This window comes from Ornithorhynchus anatinus, chromosome 2, assembly GCF_004115215.2.
Source record: "Ornithorhynchus anatinus isolate Pmale09 chromosome 2, mOrnAna1.pri.v4, whole genome shotgun sequence".
NCBI classification, from domain to species: Eukaryota; Metazoa; Chordata; class Mammalia; order Monotremata; family Ornithorhynchidae; genus Ornithorhynchus; species Ornithorhynchus anatinus.
The window spans coordinates 138,043,034-138,063,520 of NC_041729.1; the positions used below are offsets into that span (position 1 = coordinate 138,043,034).

The 20,487-nt window shown below is 66.0% G+C and overlaps 1 protein-coding gene across 1 annotated transcript in view; it reads right to left on the reverse strand.

The window, feature by feature from the left end:
* Window positions 1-57: 57 nt before the first annotated feature.
* Window positions 58-20,487, reverse strand: part of DNHD1 (dynein heavy chain domain 1) — a 54,794-nt gene continuing 34,364 nt past the window's right edge. Inside the window, 23 exon segments of the mRNA XM_039914625.1 lie at window positions 58-468; window positions 561-1,282; window positions 1,390-1,542; window positions 1,772-1,863; window positions 1,981-2,182; window positions 2,299-2,388; window positions 2,500-2,674; window positions 2,792-3,760; window positions 5,371-5,478; window positions 5,481-5,551; window positions 5,703-5,803; window positions 8,678-8,822; window positions 9,967-10,429; window positions 11,067-11,498; window positions 11,710-11,892; window positions 11,970-12,140; window positions 12,508-12,610; window positions 13,354-13,553; window positions 13,588-13,921; window positions 14,064-15,849; window positions 18,246-18,549; window positions 18,634-18,826; window positions 19,854-20,025. Of these exon segments, the coding sequence (XP_039770559.1) occupies window positions 88-468; window positions 561-1,282; window positions 1,390-1,542; window positions 1,772-1,863; window positions 1,981-2,182; window positions 2,299-2,388; window positions 2,500-2,674; window positions 2,792-3,760; window positions 5,371-5,478; window positions 5,481-5,551; window positions 5,703-5,803; window positions 8,678-8,822; window positions 9,967-10,429; window positions 11,067-11,498; window positions 11,710-11,892; window positions 11,970-12,140; window positions 12,508-12,610; window positions 13,354-13,553; window positions 13,588-13,921; window positions 14,064-15,849; window positions 18,246-18,549; window positions 18,634-18,826; window positions 19,854-20,025 (7,550 nt within the window). The 3' untranslated portion in view covers window positions 58-87.

The following is a 20,487-nucleotide window of genomic DNA, read 5'->3' on the forward strand; positions in this document are numbered from 1 at the left end:
GGCGGGCCCACGGGAGGGTCGGACCGGGGTGGCGGGAGGCGGTGAGGAGAGGCCCCGTTGGGTTTTGTACACGGAATAGATCTTTATTTATGTAGCAGAGGGGTCTCGATCTGAGGGGGGCAGGGGGGGGCTGCACACGTGGACCCGGCGCTGGGTGCAGGTGGCGGAGGCCAGGGTGGTGGGCAGAGGCAGGCGCAGCAGCACCTGGGAGCTGTTCAGCCGGGTCCGCCCGTGGGGCCCCCCGAGGTAGACGGGGCAGAGGTAGGGGCGCTGAGGGGAGGCGGCGGGGGCGGCCGGGGTCTGGCGGCCGACGGGCCGCACCGTCACCGGGGGCAGGGGGCTGGGCCGGCCCGAGGCCCCCGCCCGCATCACCCCGGCCCGCGGGTCCCACGCCGCGTGGTGCAGCTCCAGCCCCTCCACCAGGACGCCGCCCACCGGGGGCGCGGGGGCCCGGTCGGCGGGCAGAACCTGCGGGGCGGGGGAGCGGCGGTGGGCGAGGGGACGGCGCGGGGGGACCCCCGCGACGGCCGCGTGTGCCCCCGCCCCCCCCCCCCCCGTACCTGCAGCTCCAGCTCCAGCTCCGAGAGGGCCGGCTCTCTGTCGGCCGTGGCGGCCGCCTCCTGGCGCAGCGCCAGGAACAGCCCCCGCGGGTTGAGGAAGGCCGAGAGGTGGAAGGAGCGCGGAGGGGCCGCCGCCGCCCCCAGCCCCAGGTAAGCCGCCAGCAGGCGCCCCCGGCGCCCCAGCTGCCGCAGCCAGTGCCAAGGGGGCTGGGGCCCGGCGGGCGTGTGGCGCCGCCAGGCCGGGGGCAGGCGGCCGGCCCGCAGCGCCCGCAGCACCGCGGCGCAGTGCGCGGAGGCGCAGGGCCGGCCGGCCAGCTGGTCCAGCAGGCAGCGCAGGTCCCGCTGCAGGTGCGGGAGGAGGGCCCGCAGCTCGGCCAGCTCGGCCTCCAGGAAGCGCTGCAGGGGCCCCCGGGGCTCCGGCCGGGCCTCGGGCCCGCCCTCCTCGGGCCCCCGGCCCAGCAGCAGCTGCCGCAGCTCCTCCAGCCGCACGAGGCCCCGGCGCAGACGGCGCGGCAGCCTCTCCCCGGGCCCGCCGCGCCGCCGGGGCTCGGGCCCCCAGGGGTCCAGGGTCCGGCGCAGGGCGGCCAGCAGGGCGCGGCTCTGGCGGCCCAGCAGCGCGTCCTGGGGCCCGGCGCTCACCCCGCAGTCCCCGGGCTCGGGTGGGGTCGGCAGCAGCCGCAGGCGGGTCTGGCTCTCCGCCGCCGCTTCGTATTCCAGCAGCTCTGCCGGAGGGAAGGCGGGCGTCCTCTCGGCCTCCTGTCCCGGCCCCGCCGCCCCGGGCCGCCGCGGTCCCGACCCCGTCCCCCCGGCCGTGCCCCGCCGCCCCTACCTGGGCTCGGGGTGAGGGCGGCGAGCAGGCCCTGGGGGCTGTGCGGCGGCGGGGCCCGCGGGCTGCCGTGCGCCCCCAGGCAGGCCTGCGCCAGGCTCTGCAGAACCTCCCGGTCCCCGGGGTCGGCCACGGCCCCTCCGTACAGAACCAAGCCTGGGGGACGAGGGGAAGAGTTCGGACCCGGAGGTGGGAGGGGGTGGGGGGGGGGAGGGGGGTGTTCCCTTGCCCCAGCCTCGGGCTGACCCCCCCCCCGCATCCCCTCCAGCCGTTCACGACTCTCCGGGACAGGCTAGAGGGACTGGCAAGCGGGGGGTGGCGAAGAGGAGGAGGAGGTAGGAGAGAAGGTAGAGATCCAGAGCCAGCAGAGGGCGGGGGCCTTCACCTGTCAGGGCCTGCATGGCCTGCTGAGGGTTGCGGAGGCTTTTCTGGAGCTGCACCTGCAGCTCCAACGCCCTGAACAGTTCCTCCTGGGGCCTGCGGGGCGGATGGCGTTAGGGTTAGGCCGGACTCCCCTCCCCATCCCCGCGCGCGCTCGGAGGGGGGAGGCCGGGGCCGGCGGGCCGGGGTATGGGGGGGGGGGGGGCCGCTCACCAGGCCGGCAGCCGGGACTGCACCCAGCCCCCATAGAGCTGGCGGTGCAGCAGGATCCCATGCAGCAGCAGCAGAGGGAGAGTCCGCCGCACGGGGTGAGGCGTGGGCAGCTCCTGCACCTCGGACATGGACCGCAGCAGGAGCCCCTGCAGCTCCAGGGGCCGCTCGCAGAACCGTCGAGCCGAGCGCTGCGCCAGAACCACTGGGCGGGGGGCGGGGGGCGGTCGGCACGGGGGCCGATTCTCCCCGGGACTTCCCACCCGGAGCGGGCGGCCGGACGTCGCCCGCCCCCCGCCGTGCCCCCGGCAGGAGCCTCACCGGGGAGACCGTCCGTGGCCGTGCTGGTGGCGATGAGCCAGAGGCGGAACTTCTGGTGCAAGACGACTGGGGCCGGGGAGTGGGCGTCACCTGGCAGAGGGCGGCGGGGCCAGGGCGCCCGTCGTCACCGGGGAGGTACGGGCGAGGGGCACCGGGGGCGGGGGGGGAGGCGCGGGCGCGCGGGCGGCGGGGTCGGCTCACCGGACGCACCCTCCAGCAGGCCGTGCAGCCGGTCCAGGAGCTCGGGGGGCCAGTGGGGCAGCAGGTGACAGTTGTCCAGGACCAGCCAGTGCCCCTTGTGCATGGCCCGTTCCAGGGCCCGGATCACCACCGGGGGCGAGTCCCACATCTCGGCTCCCAGCGCGATCACCTGCAGCTACCCTGGCCCCGGGGGGGGGCCCGTCCGGTCAAGCCCGTGCGGCCCCGAGTCCCCCTCCACCGGCCCCTCTCCCCGCCGGCCCCGCCGCCGCGGCCGGGGGGCTCCCCCCCTCACCGGCTTCTCTTGCTCGGCGGCCATGTGCTCGATCCAGGTCAGGGGGTGGGTGATGTCCGTCGGGTGCCCCGGCGGGGGCAGCAGGAAGAGCAGGGGGCGGTTGGCCTGAGTCTGGCCGTAAGGGCTGGCCGCCGGGCCTTCGTCCTCGGAGAGCGGGCGACCCAGCAGGCAGGTGGTGAGGTCCGCCAGGGCGAGGGCCAACTTCTTGGGCCGCAGCACCCGCCACAGGATCAGCTTCTGGAGGAGGCTGAGGGGCCCGAGGTCCGGCGTGGGACCCAGGACCGTGGAGCGCAGCGCCAGGTACTCCCGCCAAGCGTCCGGGCGCCCGGCCAGGGAGGCCCGCAGGCCTCGGAAGGGCTTCAGCAGCTCCAGGAGCCCGCACTCGCGCCACGCGCGGGCGCTCAGCCAGCCGGGCCGGGCCAGCCCCTTACCCGAGGCCCTCCTCCCCGGCCCCGGCGCCCTCACGGCCCCCAGCCCCGGGCACAGCGCCAGCCACTCGAGGGCGGGGACCTGGCCGTCCAGCCTCAGCAGGGCCAGGGCCCCCAGGGCCCCCAGGAGCGGCGCGTCGGGAGGGCGCAGGTTGGCCAGAGCGCTGCTCAGCAGTTGGCGGGCCAGGCCGGCGCCCAGCTCCAGCAGGTGACTGGCCAGGTCCTGGCCGGGCTCGGGGCTTTGGTGCCGGAGGGCGAGCAGGGCCTTGCAGAGCAGCTCCAGGCAGTGAGCCGGCGGGAAGGCGTAGAGTGGGTGCAGCCGCTCCAGCTGGGCCAGGGCCTGGGCCAGGGCCCCCCCGACCCGGGCCACCTGCTGGTATTGCGTGTACAGCTCTGCCTCCTGCGCCTGCAGCTCCCGCAGGTGCTCCAGGTGAGCGCTCAGCTGGCCCAGGTGGCCCTGGCACTGAGCGATATGCTCCAGGAACGCTTCCTGGCTCAGCTGGTCCTCCTGAGTTTGCCACGCCAGGTTCAGCAGCTCCTCCTGAGGTGGGGGGGGGGGCGAGGGGGGCATCTCTGAAACGCTATCCGTTGGCTGGCGCTTAACCCAGCGCCGGGGGGGAGGCGAGGGGGGCATCTCTGAAACGCTATCCGTTGGCTGGCGCTTAACCCAGCGCCGGGGCGGATGCGAGCGGATCGGGTCGGACACGGTCCCCGTCCCACACGGAGCTCGCGGTCCACATCTCCGTTTGCCGGGCGAGGCAACTCAGGCCCGGAGAAGTGAAGTGACTTGCCCCGAAGTCACGCGGCTCATAAGTGGCGGAGCGGGAACGAGATCTCAGGTCCTCCGACTCCCGGGCCCGGGCTTTATCCACTAGGCCACACTGCTTCGCTCCCACAAGGGGAGAGAGGAGTTGGGGTGGGGGCCGGGGAGGTGGGAAAGAGGCCAATCAATCACTGATATTAATGAATAATAACGATAATGGTGGTATCAAGTGCCCACTATAATAATAACGTTGGTGTTAAGCGCTTACTATGGGCCGAGCACCGTTCTAAGCGCTGGGGTAGATACAGGGTCATCAGGTTGTCCCACGTGAGGCTCACAGTCTTCATCCCCATTTTTCAGATGAGGGAACTGGGGCACAGAGAAGTGAAGCGACCCGCCCACAGTCACACAGCTGACAAGTGGCGGAGCCGGGAGTCGAACCCACGCTCCAAGCGCTGGGGTAGGTACAAGGTAATCCGTTTGTCCCACGTGGGGCTCACCGTCTCAATCCCCATTTTACACACGAGGTGACTTGAGGCACAGAGAAGTCAAGCGACCTGCCCAAAGTCACACGGCTGATAAGCGGCGGGGCCGGGATTAGAACCCACGACCTCTGACTCGAGCGCTCGCCGTGTGCAGAGCACGGAACCGAGCGCTTGGGCGAGGACGATAGAGTCGAAAGACCCTCTCCCTCCTCAAGGAGAGAAGCAGCGTGGCTCAGTGGAAAGAGCACGGGTTCGGGAGTCAGAGGTCACGGATGCTAATCCCGGCTCCGCCACCTGTCAGCTGGGTGGCTTTGGGCAAGTCACTTCACTTCTCGGTGCCTCAGTTCCCTCATCTCTAAACTGGGGATGAAGACCGGGAGCCTCACGTGGGACGACCTGACGACCCTGGATCTCCCCCAGCGCTTAGAACGGTGCTCGGCCCATAGTAAGCGCTTAACGGATACCAACATGATTATTCTCGGTGCCTCAGTCCTCTCACCTGTAAACTGGGGATGAAGACTGGGAGCCTCACGTGGGACAACGTGACTACCCTGGATCTCCCCCAGCGCTTAGAACGGTGCTCGGCCCAGAGTAAGCGCTTAACGGATGGCAACATGATTATTCTCGGTGCCTCAGTCCTCTCATCTGTAAACTGGGGATGAAGACTGGGAGCCTCACGTGGGACAACCTGATGACCCTGGATCTCTCCCAGCGCTTAGAACGGTGCTCGGCACGGAGTAAGCGCTTAACGGATGCCAACATTATTACTATTATTAGGGGGACGGACGTTAAAATACACTACCAGAAGGGTGAGAAGGGGGAGGAGAGTGCGAGGGCAGCTAGGGAGAGGGGAAGGCCGAAGGGGAAGGAGAAGGACGACGTCCAGCCGCGCTTTGCCCCCACCTGCCCGGCCTCGAGCCGCTCTTGGGCGTCCAGGATGCTGAGCTGCAGGGTCCGCCAGTGGATGTCCAGCTCCGGCCGCTTGCAGACCAGCACCTTCTGCAGCAAACTGCTTCCTCCAGCCCCCCGCAGCTCAGCCCAGGGTCCAGCACGGTCAGTCTCTTCAGCGTGGGCAGATCCAGCACTGAGGGAGGACCGGTCAGGCCGGGGGCCCGGCGGGCCCCCCCCCCCCCCCCCCGGCCCCGCCGCGCCACCCACCGGGCTGCCCCGCCCCGCCCGGGCCCTCACCCCTGTGCCAGGCGCCGAGCGGCAGGCTGGTGCTCAGGTAGAGGCAGAAGGCCGCTGCACCTGCGGGGCCCAGCTGGTCCCGCCGCAGCAGCCACTGCAGCTCCGGGCACGGTCTGCCACCTCCAGGTTGGTCAGCAGGACCGAGTGGACCTGCCGGTGGGATGTGGGGACGGGTGAGGGAGGGGCGGGACGAAGGAAGGGCGGCCGGCCCGAGAGCCGAGTACGGGGCTCGGCCCCCGGTAGCCCGCCATCGATACCCGCCGATCGACTGGTTGACGCCCTCTCGGCAACCCTCCCGACTCTCCAATGGGTACAGCGTGGCTCGGTGGAAAGAGCCCGGGCTTCGGAGTCAGGGGTCACGGGTTCGACTCCCGGCTCTGCCATTTGTCAGCTGTGTGACCGTGGGCGAGTCACTTCACTTCTCTGGGCCTCAGTGACCTCATCTGTTAAACGGGGATTAACCGTGAGCCCCACGTGGGACGACCTGATTACCCTGCATCTACCCCAGCGCTTAGAACAGTGCTCTGCACACATAGTAAGCGCTTAACAGATACCAACATTATTATTACCCAGGTGCTTAGAACAGTGCTCTGCCATAGTAAGCGCTTAACAGATACCAACATTATTATTATTATTTGACTGCCTTTCTGATGATGTGTGGTATTTGTTAAGCCGTTCTGCGCGCTGGGGTAGATACAAGGCGGGTTGTCCCCCGTGGGGCTCACCGTCTTCATCCCCATTTTAACAATAATAATAATAATAATGTTGGTATTTATTAAGCGCCTACTACGTGCAGAGCACTGTTCTAAGCGCTGGGGGAGATACGGGGGAATGAGGTGGTCCCACGGGAGGCTCACGGTCTTCATCCCCATTTTACAGATGAGGGAACTGAGGCCCAGAGAAGTGAAGTGACTTGCCCACAGTCACACAGCTGACAAGAGGTCACGGAGGCACAGAGAAGTCAAGTGATTCGCCCAAAGTCACGCCGCTGACGAGCGGGGATTAGAACCCACGACCTCTGACTCCCAAGCCAGGGCTTCTTTCCGCCAAGCCACGCGGCCTCTCCCAGTTAAGCCCTTACTATTTGCCAAGCACCGTTCTGAGCGCGGGTGGGGTAGATACAGGGTAATCAGGTTGTCCCACGTGGGGCCCATTCTTAATCTCCATTTTACAGATGAGGGAACTGAGGCAAAGTGAAGCGACTTGCCCAAAGCCACACAGCAGACGTGGGACTGAGGCCAAGTCACCTCACTTCTCTCGGCCTCAGTGACCTCATCTGTCAAATGGGGATTAAGACAGCCTCACGTGGGACAACCTGATGGCCCTGTATGTACCCCAGCGCTTAGAACAGTGCTCTGCACATAGTAAGCGCTTAACAAATACCAACGTTGTTATTATATGTGGTCGAGCTGGGATCAGAGCCCACATCGTCTGCCTTCCAGGCCTGTGCTCTTTCCGTTAGGCCACGCTGCTCTCCCCACCTCCCTGCCTCACGTCGATCTGTTCCTCAGTTTCCCCTACCCCCCCGTCCCATTGACCACCCAGCCACTAGACAGGCCCCTAGGAGCTTCGCTGAACCCTAGAGAAGGAGGGTGGGGAGGGAGACGTAGGGGCAAATCGGTATCAATTCCGGTCCTCTGGATGGAGCCCTGCCACCTGGAACTGCCAAGTGCCGGGAGCACCCTAGGCACAAGCAGAGCGGACAAAAGCCATAATTCCTACCCTCCCGGAGCCGGCAGGCACAAAAAAAATAATAATAATGTTGGTATTCGTTAAGCGCTTACTATGTGCAGAGCACTGTTCTAAGCGCTGGAGTAGACACAGGGGAATCAGGTTGTCCCACGTGGGGCTCACAGTCTTAATCCCCATTTTACAGATGAGGGAACTGAGGCACAGAGAAGTTGTGACTTGCCCACAGTCACCCGGCTGCCGAGCGGCAGAGCCGGGATTCGAACTCATGACCTCTGACTCCAAAGCCCGTGCCCTTTCCACTAACGAGGGGAGGGTAAGGGGAAGAAAATGAAGGTAGATGGACTATCCACCGGATCGTAAGCTCCATAAGGGCAGGGAGCATGGGTTGTGCTCCCGTTGTACTCTCTCGAGCGCTCGGTACAGTGCTTTGCACATGGTGGGTGCTTAATAAGTGCCACCGATGGGTGGATGTAAATAAGAAACAGATGGATTGATCAGTAAATAACTAAATGGTCAGTGGGGGAGAGGCGAAGGATCTGGTGACAGGCTCTAGTCCGCAGGTTAGAAGCAGCGTGGCTCAGCGGAGAGAGCCCGGGCTTGGGAGACAGAGGTCATGGGTTCGACTCCCGGCTCTGCCCCTTGTCAGCTGGGTGACCGTGGGCGAGTCACTAAACTTCCCTGGGCCTCAGTTCCCTCATCTGTAAAATGGAGATTAAGACCGTGAGCCTCACGTGGGACAACCTGATGACCCTGTATCTCCCCCAGCGCTTAGAACGGTGCCCTGCACATAGTAAGCGCTTAACAAATGCCAACATCATTATCATTATTAAAAGTGAGCCTCGCTGCCGTATGGAGGCCGAACCAAGAGGAAAGAAAGAAGGAGCTGGAGGCCGGTAGGGAGGCAGGCAGGGGCAGAGACCAGCGTGGAGGAAGGAAGCCATTTCAGTGATGATGATAATGTTGGTATCTGTTAAGCGCTTACTGTGTGCAGAGCACCGTTCTAAGCGCTGGGGTAGATACAGGGTAATCAGGTGGTTCCACGTGAGGCTCATAGTCTTCATCCCCGTTTTCCGGATGAGGGAACTGAGGCCCAGGGAAGTGACTCGCCCACGGTCACACAGCTGACAAGGGGCAGAGCGGGGGTTCGAACCCATGACCTCTGACTCCCAAGCCGGGGCTCTTTCCACCGAGCCACGCTGCTTCAGTAGTCCAGCGTGGGGAGGGGGATGTAGCGAGCGAGGCTCCCGTCCCTCAGCCCACCGGGCCACGTCGGGGAGAGGCCGGGGTCTGCCCGCCCCGCCCGGGACTGCCGGAGCCGGACGTGCCCTCACCGCCCTGTGCCGCCTCCAGGAGCTGGGACCCCAGGTCCGGATCCAGGGCCGAGAAGACCTGCAGCTCGGTCAGCAGCGGGAAGGAGGTCAGAGAGGCCTCGTCCGACTTGGGGGCCTCCTGGGCGGGCTGGTCTTCCTCCTCTCCTGCGGCCGGGGGAGGAACGGAAGCTTCTTGGGGGCAGGGAATGTGACGATGGTACTTGTCAAGCGCTCGCTGTGGGCCGAGCACTGTTCTAAGCGCTGAGGTGGATACAAGGTAATCGGGTCGTCCCACGTGGGGCTCACCGTTTTAATCCCCGTTTTACAGGTGAGGGAACTGAGGCCCAGAGAAGTTAAATGACTCGCTCACAGTCACACAGCTGACAAGTGGCAGAGTTGGGATTCGAACCCACCACCTCTGACTCACAAGCCGGGGCTCTTTCCACTGAGCCACACTGCTTCCCCGGTAATAACAATGTTGGTATTTGTTAAGCGCTTATTATGTGCAGAGCCCTGTTCTGAGCGCTGGGGTAGATACAGGGTCATCAGGTCATCCCAGGTGGGGCTCACAGTCTTAATCCCCATTTTCCAGACGAGGGAACTGAGGCACAGAGAAGCGAAGTGACTCGCCCGAAGTCACCCGGCTAATAAGCGGAGGTGCGGGGATTAGAACCCACGACCTCTGACTCCCAAGCCCGGGCTCCTTCCACCGAGCCTGCTCCGCACACGGTAAGCGCTCGATAGACACGGCCGAGCGATTGAATGGGGCGGGGATGGTCTCTCTCTTTGGCCGAAGTGTCCATTCCAAGCGCTTAGTACAGTGCCCTGCACGTATACGAATACGACCGAATGAATGCAGGCAGCGGCCAGGGTAGGGGGGTGCCCAGGCAAGCAGCGTGGCTCAGCGGAAAGAGCCCGGGCTTGGGAGTCCGGGGTCATGAATTCGAATCCCCGCTCTGCCCCTTGTCAGCTGTGTGCCTGTGGGCCAGTCACTTCACTTCTCTGTGCCTCAGTGACCTCATCTGTAAAATGGGGATTAAGACTGTGAGCCCCACGTGGGACAACCTGATTCCCCTGTGTCTACCCCAGCGCTTTAGAACAGTGCTCTGCACATAGTAAGCGCTTAACCAATACCAACATTATGATTATCCCCGCGCGCCGGGGGTGGCGGTGGGCCCAGCCAAGGAGAGAGAGGGTCTGAGATGGAGGGTCCCCAGTGGGCGCGCGGTCCGGGCCGGTCCGGGGGGGCCGGTTGGGGCCAGAAGCGGGGAGGGCGGGGTCCCCGGGTCCAGCCCACCCCCGGGCTCACCGGGTTTCGGGTCCTCCAGGCTCCATTCGGGCCTCGGCGGCGGCAGGGGCAGGAGCCAGGTGTTGGCCTGTTGGTTAGGGTCCAGCAGCAGGGGCCAGCGGCGGGGGCAGCTGCGGGCGTGGCTGCGCAGCAGCAGGGCCGTGGTCCGGGCGTAGGGGTCCTGGGGCTTCAGGCTGCGGTCCCAGATGCGCTGCTCCACCTCGGAGCTCAGCACCGCCGGCAGGCTGAAGGTGGTGCGGGTGGGCAGCAGGGGCGAGGCGGGGGCCGGCGGGGAGCCCAGCGCCCGCTCCAGCTCCAGCCCCAGGTCGTCCGGCTCCAGCCGGTCCTCTCGGCCCCCACACAGCGCCAGCCACTTGTCCAGCAGCTCCTGGCGCCGGGCGGGCGGGAAGGGGCCCAGGTAGCAGACGGCGGCCGCGCAGACCAGGGCGTCCCCCGGAACCGTGAGGCAGTGTCTCTCCAGCTCCTGTTGGGGAGGGCCGGGGCGTGTGGGGGCGGGAGGCCCGGGTTCTAATCCCGGCCCCGCCGCTGGCCCGCCGGGTGACCCCCGACAAGTCGCTCCCCGACCCTGGGCCCCATCTGTCAAATGGGGATGATGTGCCCGTTCTTCCGGTCCCACTTGCCGGTGCTGCTCAGCGCAAGCCCCGGCTACCTAGTGAGTCCTGACCTGATATTCTAGTCCCAGTAATGATCGTAAATGAGGAGGGAGGGCAGAAGCGGCGTGGCCCGGGGGAAGGAGCACAGGCCCGGTAGTCGGAAGGACCTGGGTCCTAATCCCGACCCCGGGCAAGTCGCTGCGTTTCCCTGGGCCTCGGTTTCCTCACCCGTAAAATGAGGATTAAGACCGGAGCCCCGCCTGGGACAGGGACCGTGTCCGGCCCGACCGTCTCGTAACCCGCGGACGGGGAATGGTCCTAACTGCGCCGTGCTGGGCTCTCCCGGGTACTCGGCACGGTGCTCTGCGCACGGTGAGCGCTCGGCAAACCGCCGATCGACTGATCCGCCCCAGCGTCCGGTATACGGCGTGGGGCACGTCGCCGGCGCTTAACCGACGCCGTTTTACCGAAGAGGGCGTCTCGTGGTGGGGCGGCGGGGAGCGGTACCTGGGCGGTGGCGGTCCAGGTTTTCAGGGGCCCGGCGATCACCCGTCCCAGGTGGCAGGCCTGGCGGTGGCCCTGAAGGGCCCGGGCCAGCAGGGCGTCCAGCTTGTTCTTGGCATCCTGGGCCTCCTGCAGCTGGAGGCTGAGACTGTAGTTGCGCTCTTGCAGCTCCTGTGCCCGCAGGTGGCACCGGCCCAGCCAGGCCTGTTCCCGCAGGAGCTGGGCCTTCACCTTGACCAGCTGCTCTCTGGTCAGCTGCCCCCGACGGGTCACGGCCCCGTACCGCTGGACGGCCCGGAGCCAGGTCGCGAGGGCCGCGGCCGCCAGGCTGACCCTGCGCAGGGCCGCCTCGTCCCAGCCCGGGGCCTCCAGCGCGTGCAGCAGGGCCTCGGCGCGGGCCGCCTCCAGCTCCTCCTTGGGGAAGAAGAGCAGCTCCTGCAGGAGGCGCGGGCGGGCGCAGACGGAGAACCGGGGGTGTGGGCGCTGCTGGCACCAGGCGTTGTCCCTCTCCCTCTCTCCCCGCCGAGCTTCCCCACTGTCCCTCCCTCCCTTTAATCCCGCCTCTCCCCGTCGCTCCCACTTCTCTCCCAGCCCAACTCTCCCCTCCGCTTTCCCTCTTCCTCGGGCCCCCGGCCCCCGGGCCCACCTGGTAGAAGTTGTCCCGGCACAGGAGTTGCCTGGCACTCTCCCAGCCCGTCTGGCACCCGAACAGGGTGCAGAGGGCGTCGGTCACCGTGACCACGGGAGCCGGGGGAGCCCGGTAGCTGCGCAGCTCCTCCACGTGGGCCTCTTGCAGCTTGGCCGTGGCCCTCAGGTAAACGGTGGCCACCTAGGGGGATGGGGCCGGGGGGCTCAGACCCCCGCGACCCGCCCGGCTCGGCCCGGCCCCCGCGCCCGCCTCCTGACCTGCTCCTGCAGGCGGTCCTGCTGCTGCTGCAGTACGTCGTGCTGCTTGGACAGGTCGTTGATCAGCACCTCCTTGAACCGGCATTCCTTCAGCTGCTGCTCGTGCAGGGCCAGGTCTTGGGCCAGGAGCTCCTGACACCTCTGCACGTTCTGGCGGCGGCACGGAACAGGCTGGCGGTGAGAGAGACGCCGGCGCCCCGGGTCCTTCACGCTCACCCTGCTCTCTGCCGTGCTCCGACCTCCTCGCCCACCGTCCTCCCGGGCCCGTTTCGGGGCGGGCCCCGAGACGACCCCGGCAGACCCAGACTCGGGCGATGACGGGGGGGGGGGGGGGCCTTCCCAGAAAGGGGAAGAGGGGGCTTCGATTGCCCCTCCGACCGCCCGGCCCTGCCCTGCCCCGCCACCGCCCTCCCCCAAACCTCTTTCCCCCTGGTTTCCCAGACCCCCCTTCACCTAATCGGACCCTCTCCTCACCTCCCACAGTCCAGCTCCTCTCTGGCCCCTTTCCATCCCCCATCCCCCTCCCTCCGTTCCCCACCTTTTGGGCCTCGCTCAGTTGCTGTCTCAGACTTCGAATGTAGTGGCCCTGGATCAGGGTTTGGCCCAGCACTTTGCTCAGCTTCTCCAGGACCATCTGGGTGCTAAGGAAAGGGGAGGAGGAGCCGGGGCCGGAGCGAGAGGTGGCCCCGAGGAGGGCTCGGGTTTGCACGCTTTACTCACTCCTCCCTCGGCCCCACAGCCCCCGTACGTACTCGCTGGTTATAACGCGCACTTAATATAAATTTATTTATATTGATGTCTGTCTCCCCCCCTCCCGGACTGTAAGCTTGCTGTGGGCAGGGAATGGGCCTACCGACTCTGTTACACTGTACTCTCCCAAGCGCTTAGCATACAGTATGTACTCCATGTGAGCGATTGATTGAGGGGAGGCTGGGAGAGGGGAGAGAGAGCAAGGGCAATCCCAGGAGAGATGAGAGTAGGGAAGGTTGGCCGGAGTGGGGGTGGGTCAGGGGTGGGGTGGAAAGGGGAGGGCAACTGAGGGGCGAGTGCCAAAGATAATCTCATAATGTAGTGTTTGTTCAGAGCTATGTCCCAAGCGTTGTACTAAGCACTGCGGTAGATACAAGATGATCAGGTGGGACACAGTCCCTGTCCCCTGTGGGGAGTCGTGGTCTAAATAGGAGGGAGATCACGTAACGAATCTCCATTTTGTCGAGGAGGAACCCGAGGCGCAGAGCAGCTGAGTGATCTTTCCAAGATCACGCAGCCGGCGAGGGGCCGAGTTGGGACGAGGAGCCGGGTCCTCCGACTTGCGGACGGCCACTCCGCTTCCCCCCGGGCCCAGGGGAGCCGGTGCTTCCCGGGGCCTCGCTGCCCTGCTCACCGTTGGGCCTCGCTGTGGGTCTTCTGCTGAAGGTCTTCCCCCAGCACTAAGAAGGTGTCCAGGAAGTCCAGGAAGGCGGTGGGGGTGGCCAGGGGCAGCTGCGGGCTCAGAGCTGCACAGTAGCTGGCGGCTGACTGGTGCACGAGGGCCACAGCGCGGGCCATGTTGGCCACGGACTCCGAGTGGGCGGCCAGGAACTCAGATCCTGGACGGAGGGGGGAGGCGGGGCTGGGGCTGGGGCCGGGGCCGGAGGCGGGGCAGTTGGGCGGGAGATGGGCCGGGGAAGGGAAGCGGCGAGGCCCCGAGCCCGACGGGGCGGCCCGAGGTCAGAAAGGTGCCCAAGGCCCCGGGTCGGGGCACCTCACCAACACTGTGGGGAGAGCTCAGAGCGTCCCGGAGGTGTCGGCTGGCCACCGACAGCAGGGAGGACTGGTCCCAGGGCTCGTAGAAATCCACGGAGGAGGCGAGGTTGAGGAGGACCGTGAGTAGGAAAGGGTGCGGGGGGGGCTCCGGCTGAACGGGAAGCAGGACGAACAGGTGCAGGTTTCTGCTCACCAGCTGGTAGAACCTGGGACCCGGGAGGAGGGGAGGAGAGAGGACACGGGTCCGTGGGGGCATATGTTTGTGTGCGGGAGGGAGGGGAGCGGCCCCCACGGCCCCCACGGCCCCCCTCGGCTCCCACGGCCCCCCTCGGCTCCGTCCCGGCCCACCTCTGCAGGATCATCTCCCGCTTGATGTTGCGCTTGACCCTGAAGCTCTCTTCGGGCATCCGGGCGGCGATGTCGGCCAGCTCGTCCTCGGAATACTGGCCGGGGTAGCTGCCCGCGGCCGCCAGGGCCAGGAGCTCGTGCAGGGTGGCCTCGCCCACCGCCTCGGGCACCAGCAGGGCCACCGGCTGGTTGAGGACGCCGGCGTGCCGGCAGGCCTCCCGGAGGCAGGGGCCGGCGGGCGCCTCGGGGCCCGTGGGCAGCCGGAAGAGCCGCGCCCGGCAGAGGCGGGCAGCCAGGCCCAAGGCGGCGCGGCGCCCGGCGCCCGGGCCGGCGGACAGCAGCAGGCCGTGCCGCCGGGGCCCGGCCAGGGTGCGGGCCAGGGAGGCCACGTGGCGGGCGAAGGGGCGGCACAGCACGAGGCGGTCCCCGGGCCCCGGCTCCCGCACGGCCGCCTCCAGCTGCGCCTCCAGGGCCTCCCAGCTCTGCTCCCGGTAGGGGCCCGGGTCCTCGGCCAGCGGGGCCGAGCCCACCAGATCCTGGCAGAACAGCAGGTCCTGGGCCTGCTCCGCCGAGGGCAGGAGCGGCAGCAGGATCTGGGAGAACGACGGCTGCACGGCGCTGCTCTGGCGGGAGATCCTCGATCGCCGGATCCTGGACGCCCTGCTCAGGAGCCTGGAGCTCACGCTCAGGGAGGGCTCGACGCCCCGGGGCCCGAGGCCCACCACCTCTCCCTCCACGTCCACCCTCCGGCCCCTGTCCCGCCCCGCCTTCCGGGCCCTGTCTCGGTTGGGTTCTCTGGCCTTGTCCGCCTCCGGCCTCCTGCCTTCCCCCGGGTCCTCGTGGCTCTTGAGCTGCGCCCCGGGCCCGGGTGGGGGCGGGCAGTCGGGGGCCCAGGCGGAGAGCGGAGCCCGCAGGTCCTCCGAGCCCTCGGCGGGGTCCGCGTCGCTGTCGGCCTCGAGATCGGCCTCGAAATCCGCCTCCCACAGGTCCAGTTCCCCCTCCGACTCCACCTCGGACACCTCCTCGTCCTCCTCCTCCTCGTCCTCCTCCTCGTCGTCGTCGTCCTCGTCCTCGTCCTGCGACCGGGCCGCTCCCTCCTTGCTGGGTCCGGCCGCGGGCCCCTTGGCCAGCAGCAGGGCCCGGCTGAGGGCCCGGACCAGCAGCCTGGTGCAGCGGGCGCGCTCGGCGCCGGTGAGCAGCCGGTCCCGGAAGGTGCGCTGGGCCTCGTGCAGCCAGAGGCGTGCCAGGGTGCGGGTGCCCAGCAGGGCCGTGCGCTGGGGGCCCCGCAGCCCGGCCAGGAGCCGTCGCAGCGTCTCCACCTCCCCCTCCGGGCCCAGGGACGAGCGCCGGGCCCGGGGCGGCAGCAGCTCCAGGCCGGCCAGCAGCTTGGCCAGCTCGTGGGCGGAGAAGCGGTAGTGCGGGCGACGGGGCGAGGGCGGGAAGCGGCGCCGCACGGCCTCCCAGGCGTCCAGGCTGGCGGTCAGCAGGGCCTCGGAGATCTGCGCCGCCCGCTCCAGGACGGGGAAGCGTGCCAGCCAGTTCAGCAGCCGGGGGCCGTGCAGGGCCAGCAGCGCCGCCCGCGTCGGGTCGGGCAGGGCCAGCACCGCGAACAGGCGGCCGAGCCGCGGGCACAGGGCCCGGCCGGGGGCGGCGGCCACCGTGGCGGTGCCCAGGTAGTTGGCGGCCGGCAGCGGCTGGGCCTCCAGGGACTCGCCGCTGTAGCATTTGTGCTTCGACAGTGCCTGGCGCAGCGTCTCCAGCACCGGCTGGCAGTTCCGCTCCGGATCTGGGGAGACCGGCGGCCAGAGGGGGGGGCTCAGAGGGAATCCTCCTCGTCCTCGTTCGTGCTCTGTGACCTTGGGCGAGTCGCTTCATTTCTTTGGGCCTCACCGACCTCTTCTGTAAATTGTCGATTTAGACCCCCAAGCCCCACGCGGGCCCGACCCCGTTTGCTCGTCTCCGCTCCGGGGCTTAATACGGTGCCTGGCGCGTAGTGAACGCTTAATAAAATACCACAGTTATCATTAGAAGCTTAATCTTATTATTTACAGTAATAATAATTATAAGTAAGGTCGACAGCGCTTACTATGGGCCCAGTCGTATTTACTGGGGCGCTTACTGTGTGCAGAGCATTGCACTAAGCGCTTGGAGAGTACGATTCAGCAATAAAGAGAGAAAATCCCTACCCGCACCGGGCTTACAGCCTAAAGAGGGGGAGACAGACATCAAAACAAGTAAACAGGCATCAATGTAAATAAATAGAATTAATTATGGTATTTCTTAAACGCTTACTATGGGCCGAGCACTGTTCTAAGCGTTGAGGTAGATACAAACAAATCACAGTCTTAATTCCCATTTTACAGATGAGTTCTCTGTGGACAGAGTAATTCCCTAAGGGTAATTGCTGCATTGTACTTTCCCAAGTGCTTAGTACAGTGCTCTGCACACGGTAAGCGCTCAATAAATACAGTTGAATGAATGAATGAGGGTAATGAGTCCCAGAGAAGTAAAGTGACTTGCCCAAGGTCACCCAGCAGACAAGTGGTGGAGGCGGTCTTAGAACCCGTAACCGTCCGACTCCCAGGCCCGGGCTCCATCCACTATGCTTCTAGAGAAGCAGCGTGGCTCAGCGGAAAGAGCCCGGGCTCGGGAGTCAGAGGTCATGGGTTCAAATCCCTGCTCGGCCATTTGTCAGCTGTGTGACTGTGGGCGAGTCACTTCACTCCTCTGTGCCTCAGTTACCTCATCTGTAAAATGGGGATTAAGACAACCTGATTACTCTGTATCTACCCCAGCGCTTAGAACAATGCTCTGCCCATAGTAAGCGCTTAACAAATACCAACATTATTCTCCTGGGGAGAATGGGGGAACGGGGTGCGGCAGGGCCTCCGCCCTGCTCAGACTGAGGGGACGGCAGGGAGGGTCAGTGAGGTAGAAACTGAGTGCTCCTCGAAGGCAGGGATCGTGTCTGCCCCGTCTAGAGCACTCACCCACGCCCCTAGTACAGCGCTCTGCACCCAGCCCGCGCTCAATACAAACGATTGATCGACTGAGTGATTGACAGTCATGGTAGTCGTATTTTGGGGGCGCTCACTATGTGCATTCATTCATTCATTCAGTAGTATTTATGGAGCGCTTACTATGTGCAGAGAACTGGACTAAGTACTTGGAATGGACAAATCGGTAACAGATAGAGACAGTCCCTGCCCTTGGACGGGCTTACAGTCCAGCGCTCACTATGTGGAGAGTGCCGTGCTCACTAAAAAAGATCGACTGATGGATGGACAGTCGCAGCGGTGGTATATTTTTTAGGCTCTTCTGGTGTGCGGAGCGCTGTACTCTTCGCTGGGGATGAGCACACGGGTGGGAATTTGACCCGATCCCTGTCCCTCGAAGGGGCCCCGATGAGAGGATGTAAAACCAGAGAGGGGATGGGTGACAGTCAGTGCGTATTCCCGGAGCGCTTCCTGGATGCAGGGCTCTGGACTAAACACTTGGGAGAGGACGATGGAGCAGACAGACCCGATCCCTGCCCACTAGGGGAGACGAAATGATAATAACGATGATGGTTATTTGTTAAACGCTTACTACGCGCCAGACGCTGTAATAATAATGTTGGTATTTGTTAAGCGCTTACTATGTGCAAAGCACTGTTCTAAGCGCTGGGGGGATGCAAGGTGATCAGGTTGTCCCTCGTGGGGTTCACAGTCTTCATCCCCATTGTACAGATGAGGTGACTGAGGTCCAGAGAAGTGAAGTGACTTGCCCAGAGTCCCACAGCTGATAAGTGGTGGAGCCGGGACTCGAACCCATGACCTCTGACTCCCAAGCCCGGGCTCTTCCCACTGAGCCACGCTGTACTAAGCGCCGGGATGGATACGAGCAAATCGGGTCGGACGCAGTCCCTCGTCCCCCGTGGGGCTCGCGGTCTCGGTCCCCGTTTGACGGCTGAGGGGACTGAGGCCCAGAGGAGTGAAGCGACCTGCCCAGGGTCACACAGCGGTCAAGCGGCGGAGCCGGGATTAGAACCCACGACCTTCAGACTCCCGGGCCCGTGGTCCACGCCGCGCGCCGCTCCTAACGGAGGGTGACGCGGAAGCCGCGCGGCCCGACCGACCGACGGGGTGGTTGACGTTCCCCGGCGCGCAGCGCCGGGGCAGCGCGGCCCGGCCGGTCACTCACCGGTGGCCGCGGCGTGCAGGTCCTCCAGCAGGAAGAGGGGCGGGTTCTTGCCCTCTGGGGGCGGCTGCAGCGTCTGGCCCGGGGCCTTCCGGGAGGAGACGAGGCCCTGGGCGCCCTGGATCAGCAGGCGACGCAGATGGGCCAGGCCGAGGGCCGGGGAGACGGGCACGTGTTGGCACAGGTAGTGGGGCTCCACCAGGGTCTCCAGGAAGGTGGATTTCCCGCAGGCCGTCTCCCCGGCCAGCATCACGGGCTGCCCGGCCTCCAGGAGCAGGTCCGTCACGAACAGAATCCGCTCCGCCTTCTGGGGCACAGGGGGTGGTGGTAGTCCCGCCGGGGAGGCTAGCGGGCCCCCTCCGCCCCGCGGAGACCCGCCCCCCCGCCTCACCTGCGGGAGGGGGCCGTACCCCCCCGGGGACGCCTTCATGCGGCAGCTCAGGTAGGTGCCCGCGAAGGCCACCAGGGTCCCGCTCTCCGGGCAGGGGTAGAGGTCGAAAACGGAGTCGGTGGACGGCAGCTTCGGGCAGAAGGGGTGGTGGGCCACCGTGGAGCGGATGAAGCTGTCGTAGAGGGGCCACACCCTGCAACCGGGCACACGGACCCACGGTTGCCGGACTGGGCGACGGCCCCCGACACGGGCCGGGGAGCCCCCGGAGACCGATTCCCGAACCGATGAGGGGAAGCACCCGGTGACGGGCGGTCCACGGCGCCTCCGTCCTCCCCGTATTCAAAACCCGACTGAAATCATCTCTGCTCGGGCACCCTGACCGACCTCATTCGTTCGGTAGTATTCATTGAGCGCTTACTATGTGCGGAGCGCCCACCTCCTCTCCCCGCCCAATCCCCCCTCCCTCCTGCATCACCTCGGCCCCCCCTAAGCACTCTGATACTCACCCCACTCCCAGCCCCGCAGCACCCACGTCCCTAACCTCGCGCTCGGCGGCTTCCCCTGTTGCCCGTCTTCCCCACTAAATTGTAAATTCGTCGAGGGCAGGGATTACCTCTTCTCAGCTCTGTGGTACTCTCTAAGGGCTAAATCCAGTGCTCCGCACGCAGGAAACACTCCATAAATCCCCGATTGAGCGAGCGAGCTTTTCCCGCCTCCGATCCTCGGACGCGGGGCTCGTGCCTCCGGGTTTTGAGTGGGTTTGGGCCGGTGGAAAGAGCACAGCACTGGGAGATAGGACCACCCCGGTTCTTATCCCCGCTCTGCCCCTTGCCTGCTGGGGGGCACTGGGCGATACCGTGATGGCCACCCGTTAACCGGTTACTACGTGCCAGGCGCCGTACTAAGCGCCGGGGATAGATAACGGGACGACGCGGTCGGAGTTGGCTGCCCGACTCCCGGTCCTGCGCTCCCTCCACCTGGCCACGCCGCTTCTTCGCAGCTTCCTCCGTTTTTTGTGCTCTGCGGCCAAGGGCTCGCGGCGCTCTTGTCTCACCGGGCACGTCGGGCCCGAGGTTCTGCAGGCTCCCAGGCCGGACCCGGCCCATCCCGAAGCCGGACGGGGCAGGGGCGCGACAAAGATCCGTCGGCCTCAGCCGAGGCCCACGGGCGGATCCGGGCTCCTCCCTCACCGCCCCCGGCGCCCCGGCGACCCCAGGCACCTGGAGGGCAGGTGGGCCCCGAACCCCCAGATGAACGCAAAGACGAAACAGCTGAGGGCCAGTGGGTGGGGGCGATCTCGGCCCTGGGCCTCGGGCCCGTTCCGCGCCGAGCCGTCCGTGTTGAGGTTCTCCGGCTGAGATGTCGAGGCCTGGGCCGAGTGGCAACCTAGGCCTGGACGGGGTGGGGCCCGGGGACAAGCCCCGGGGCCGGGGAGGAGGGAGAAGGAGAAAGAGGAGGAGGGAGAGTGAGGAGTGGTCCCGCCCGCCCTCCATAAAGATAATAATAATTATGGCATTTGTTAAGCGCTAATTACGTGCTAAGCACCGGAATAGATATAAGGTAATCAGGTTGTGGGGCTCACGGTCTTCATCCCCATTTTCCAGGCGAGGTGACTGAGGCGCAGAGAAGCGAAGCGACCTGCCCAAGGTCACACAGCAGACAAGTGGCCGAGCTGGGTTCGGAACCCACGTCCTCCGACTCCCAAGCCGGGGCTCTTGGATCACGCTGCTTCTCACCCATCCCCTCCCCGCCCTTCCTCGGAGGGTCCCAGGTCGGCCCAGCCGCCCCCCGGGCGCACCTCCTCCGGGAGGCCTTCCCAGACCGAGCCCCGCTTTTCCTCGGCTCCCCCGCCCT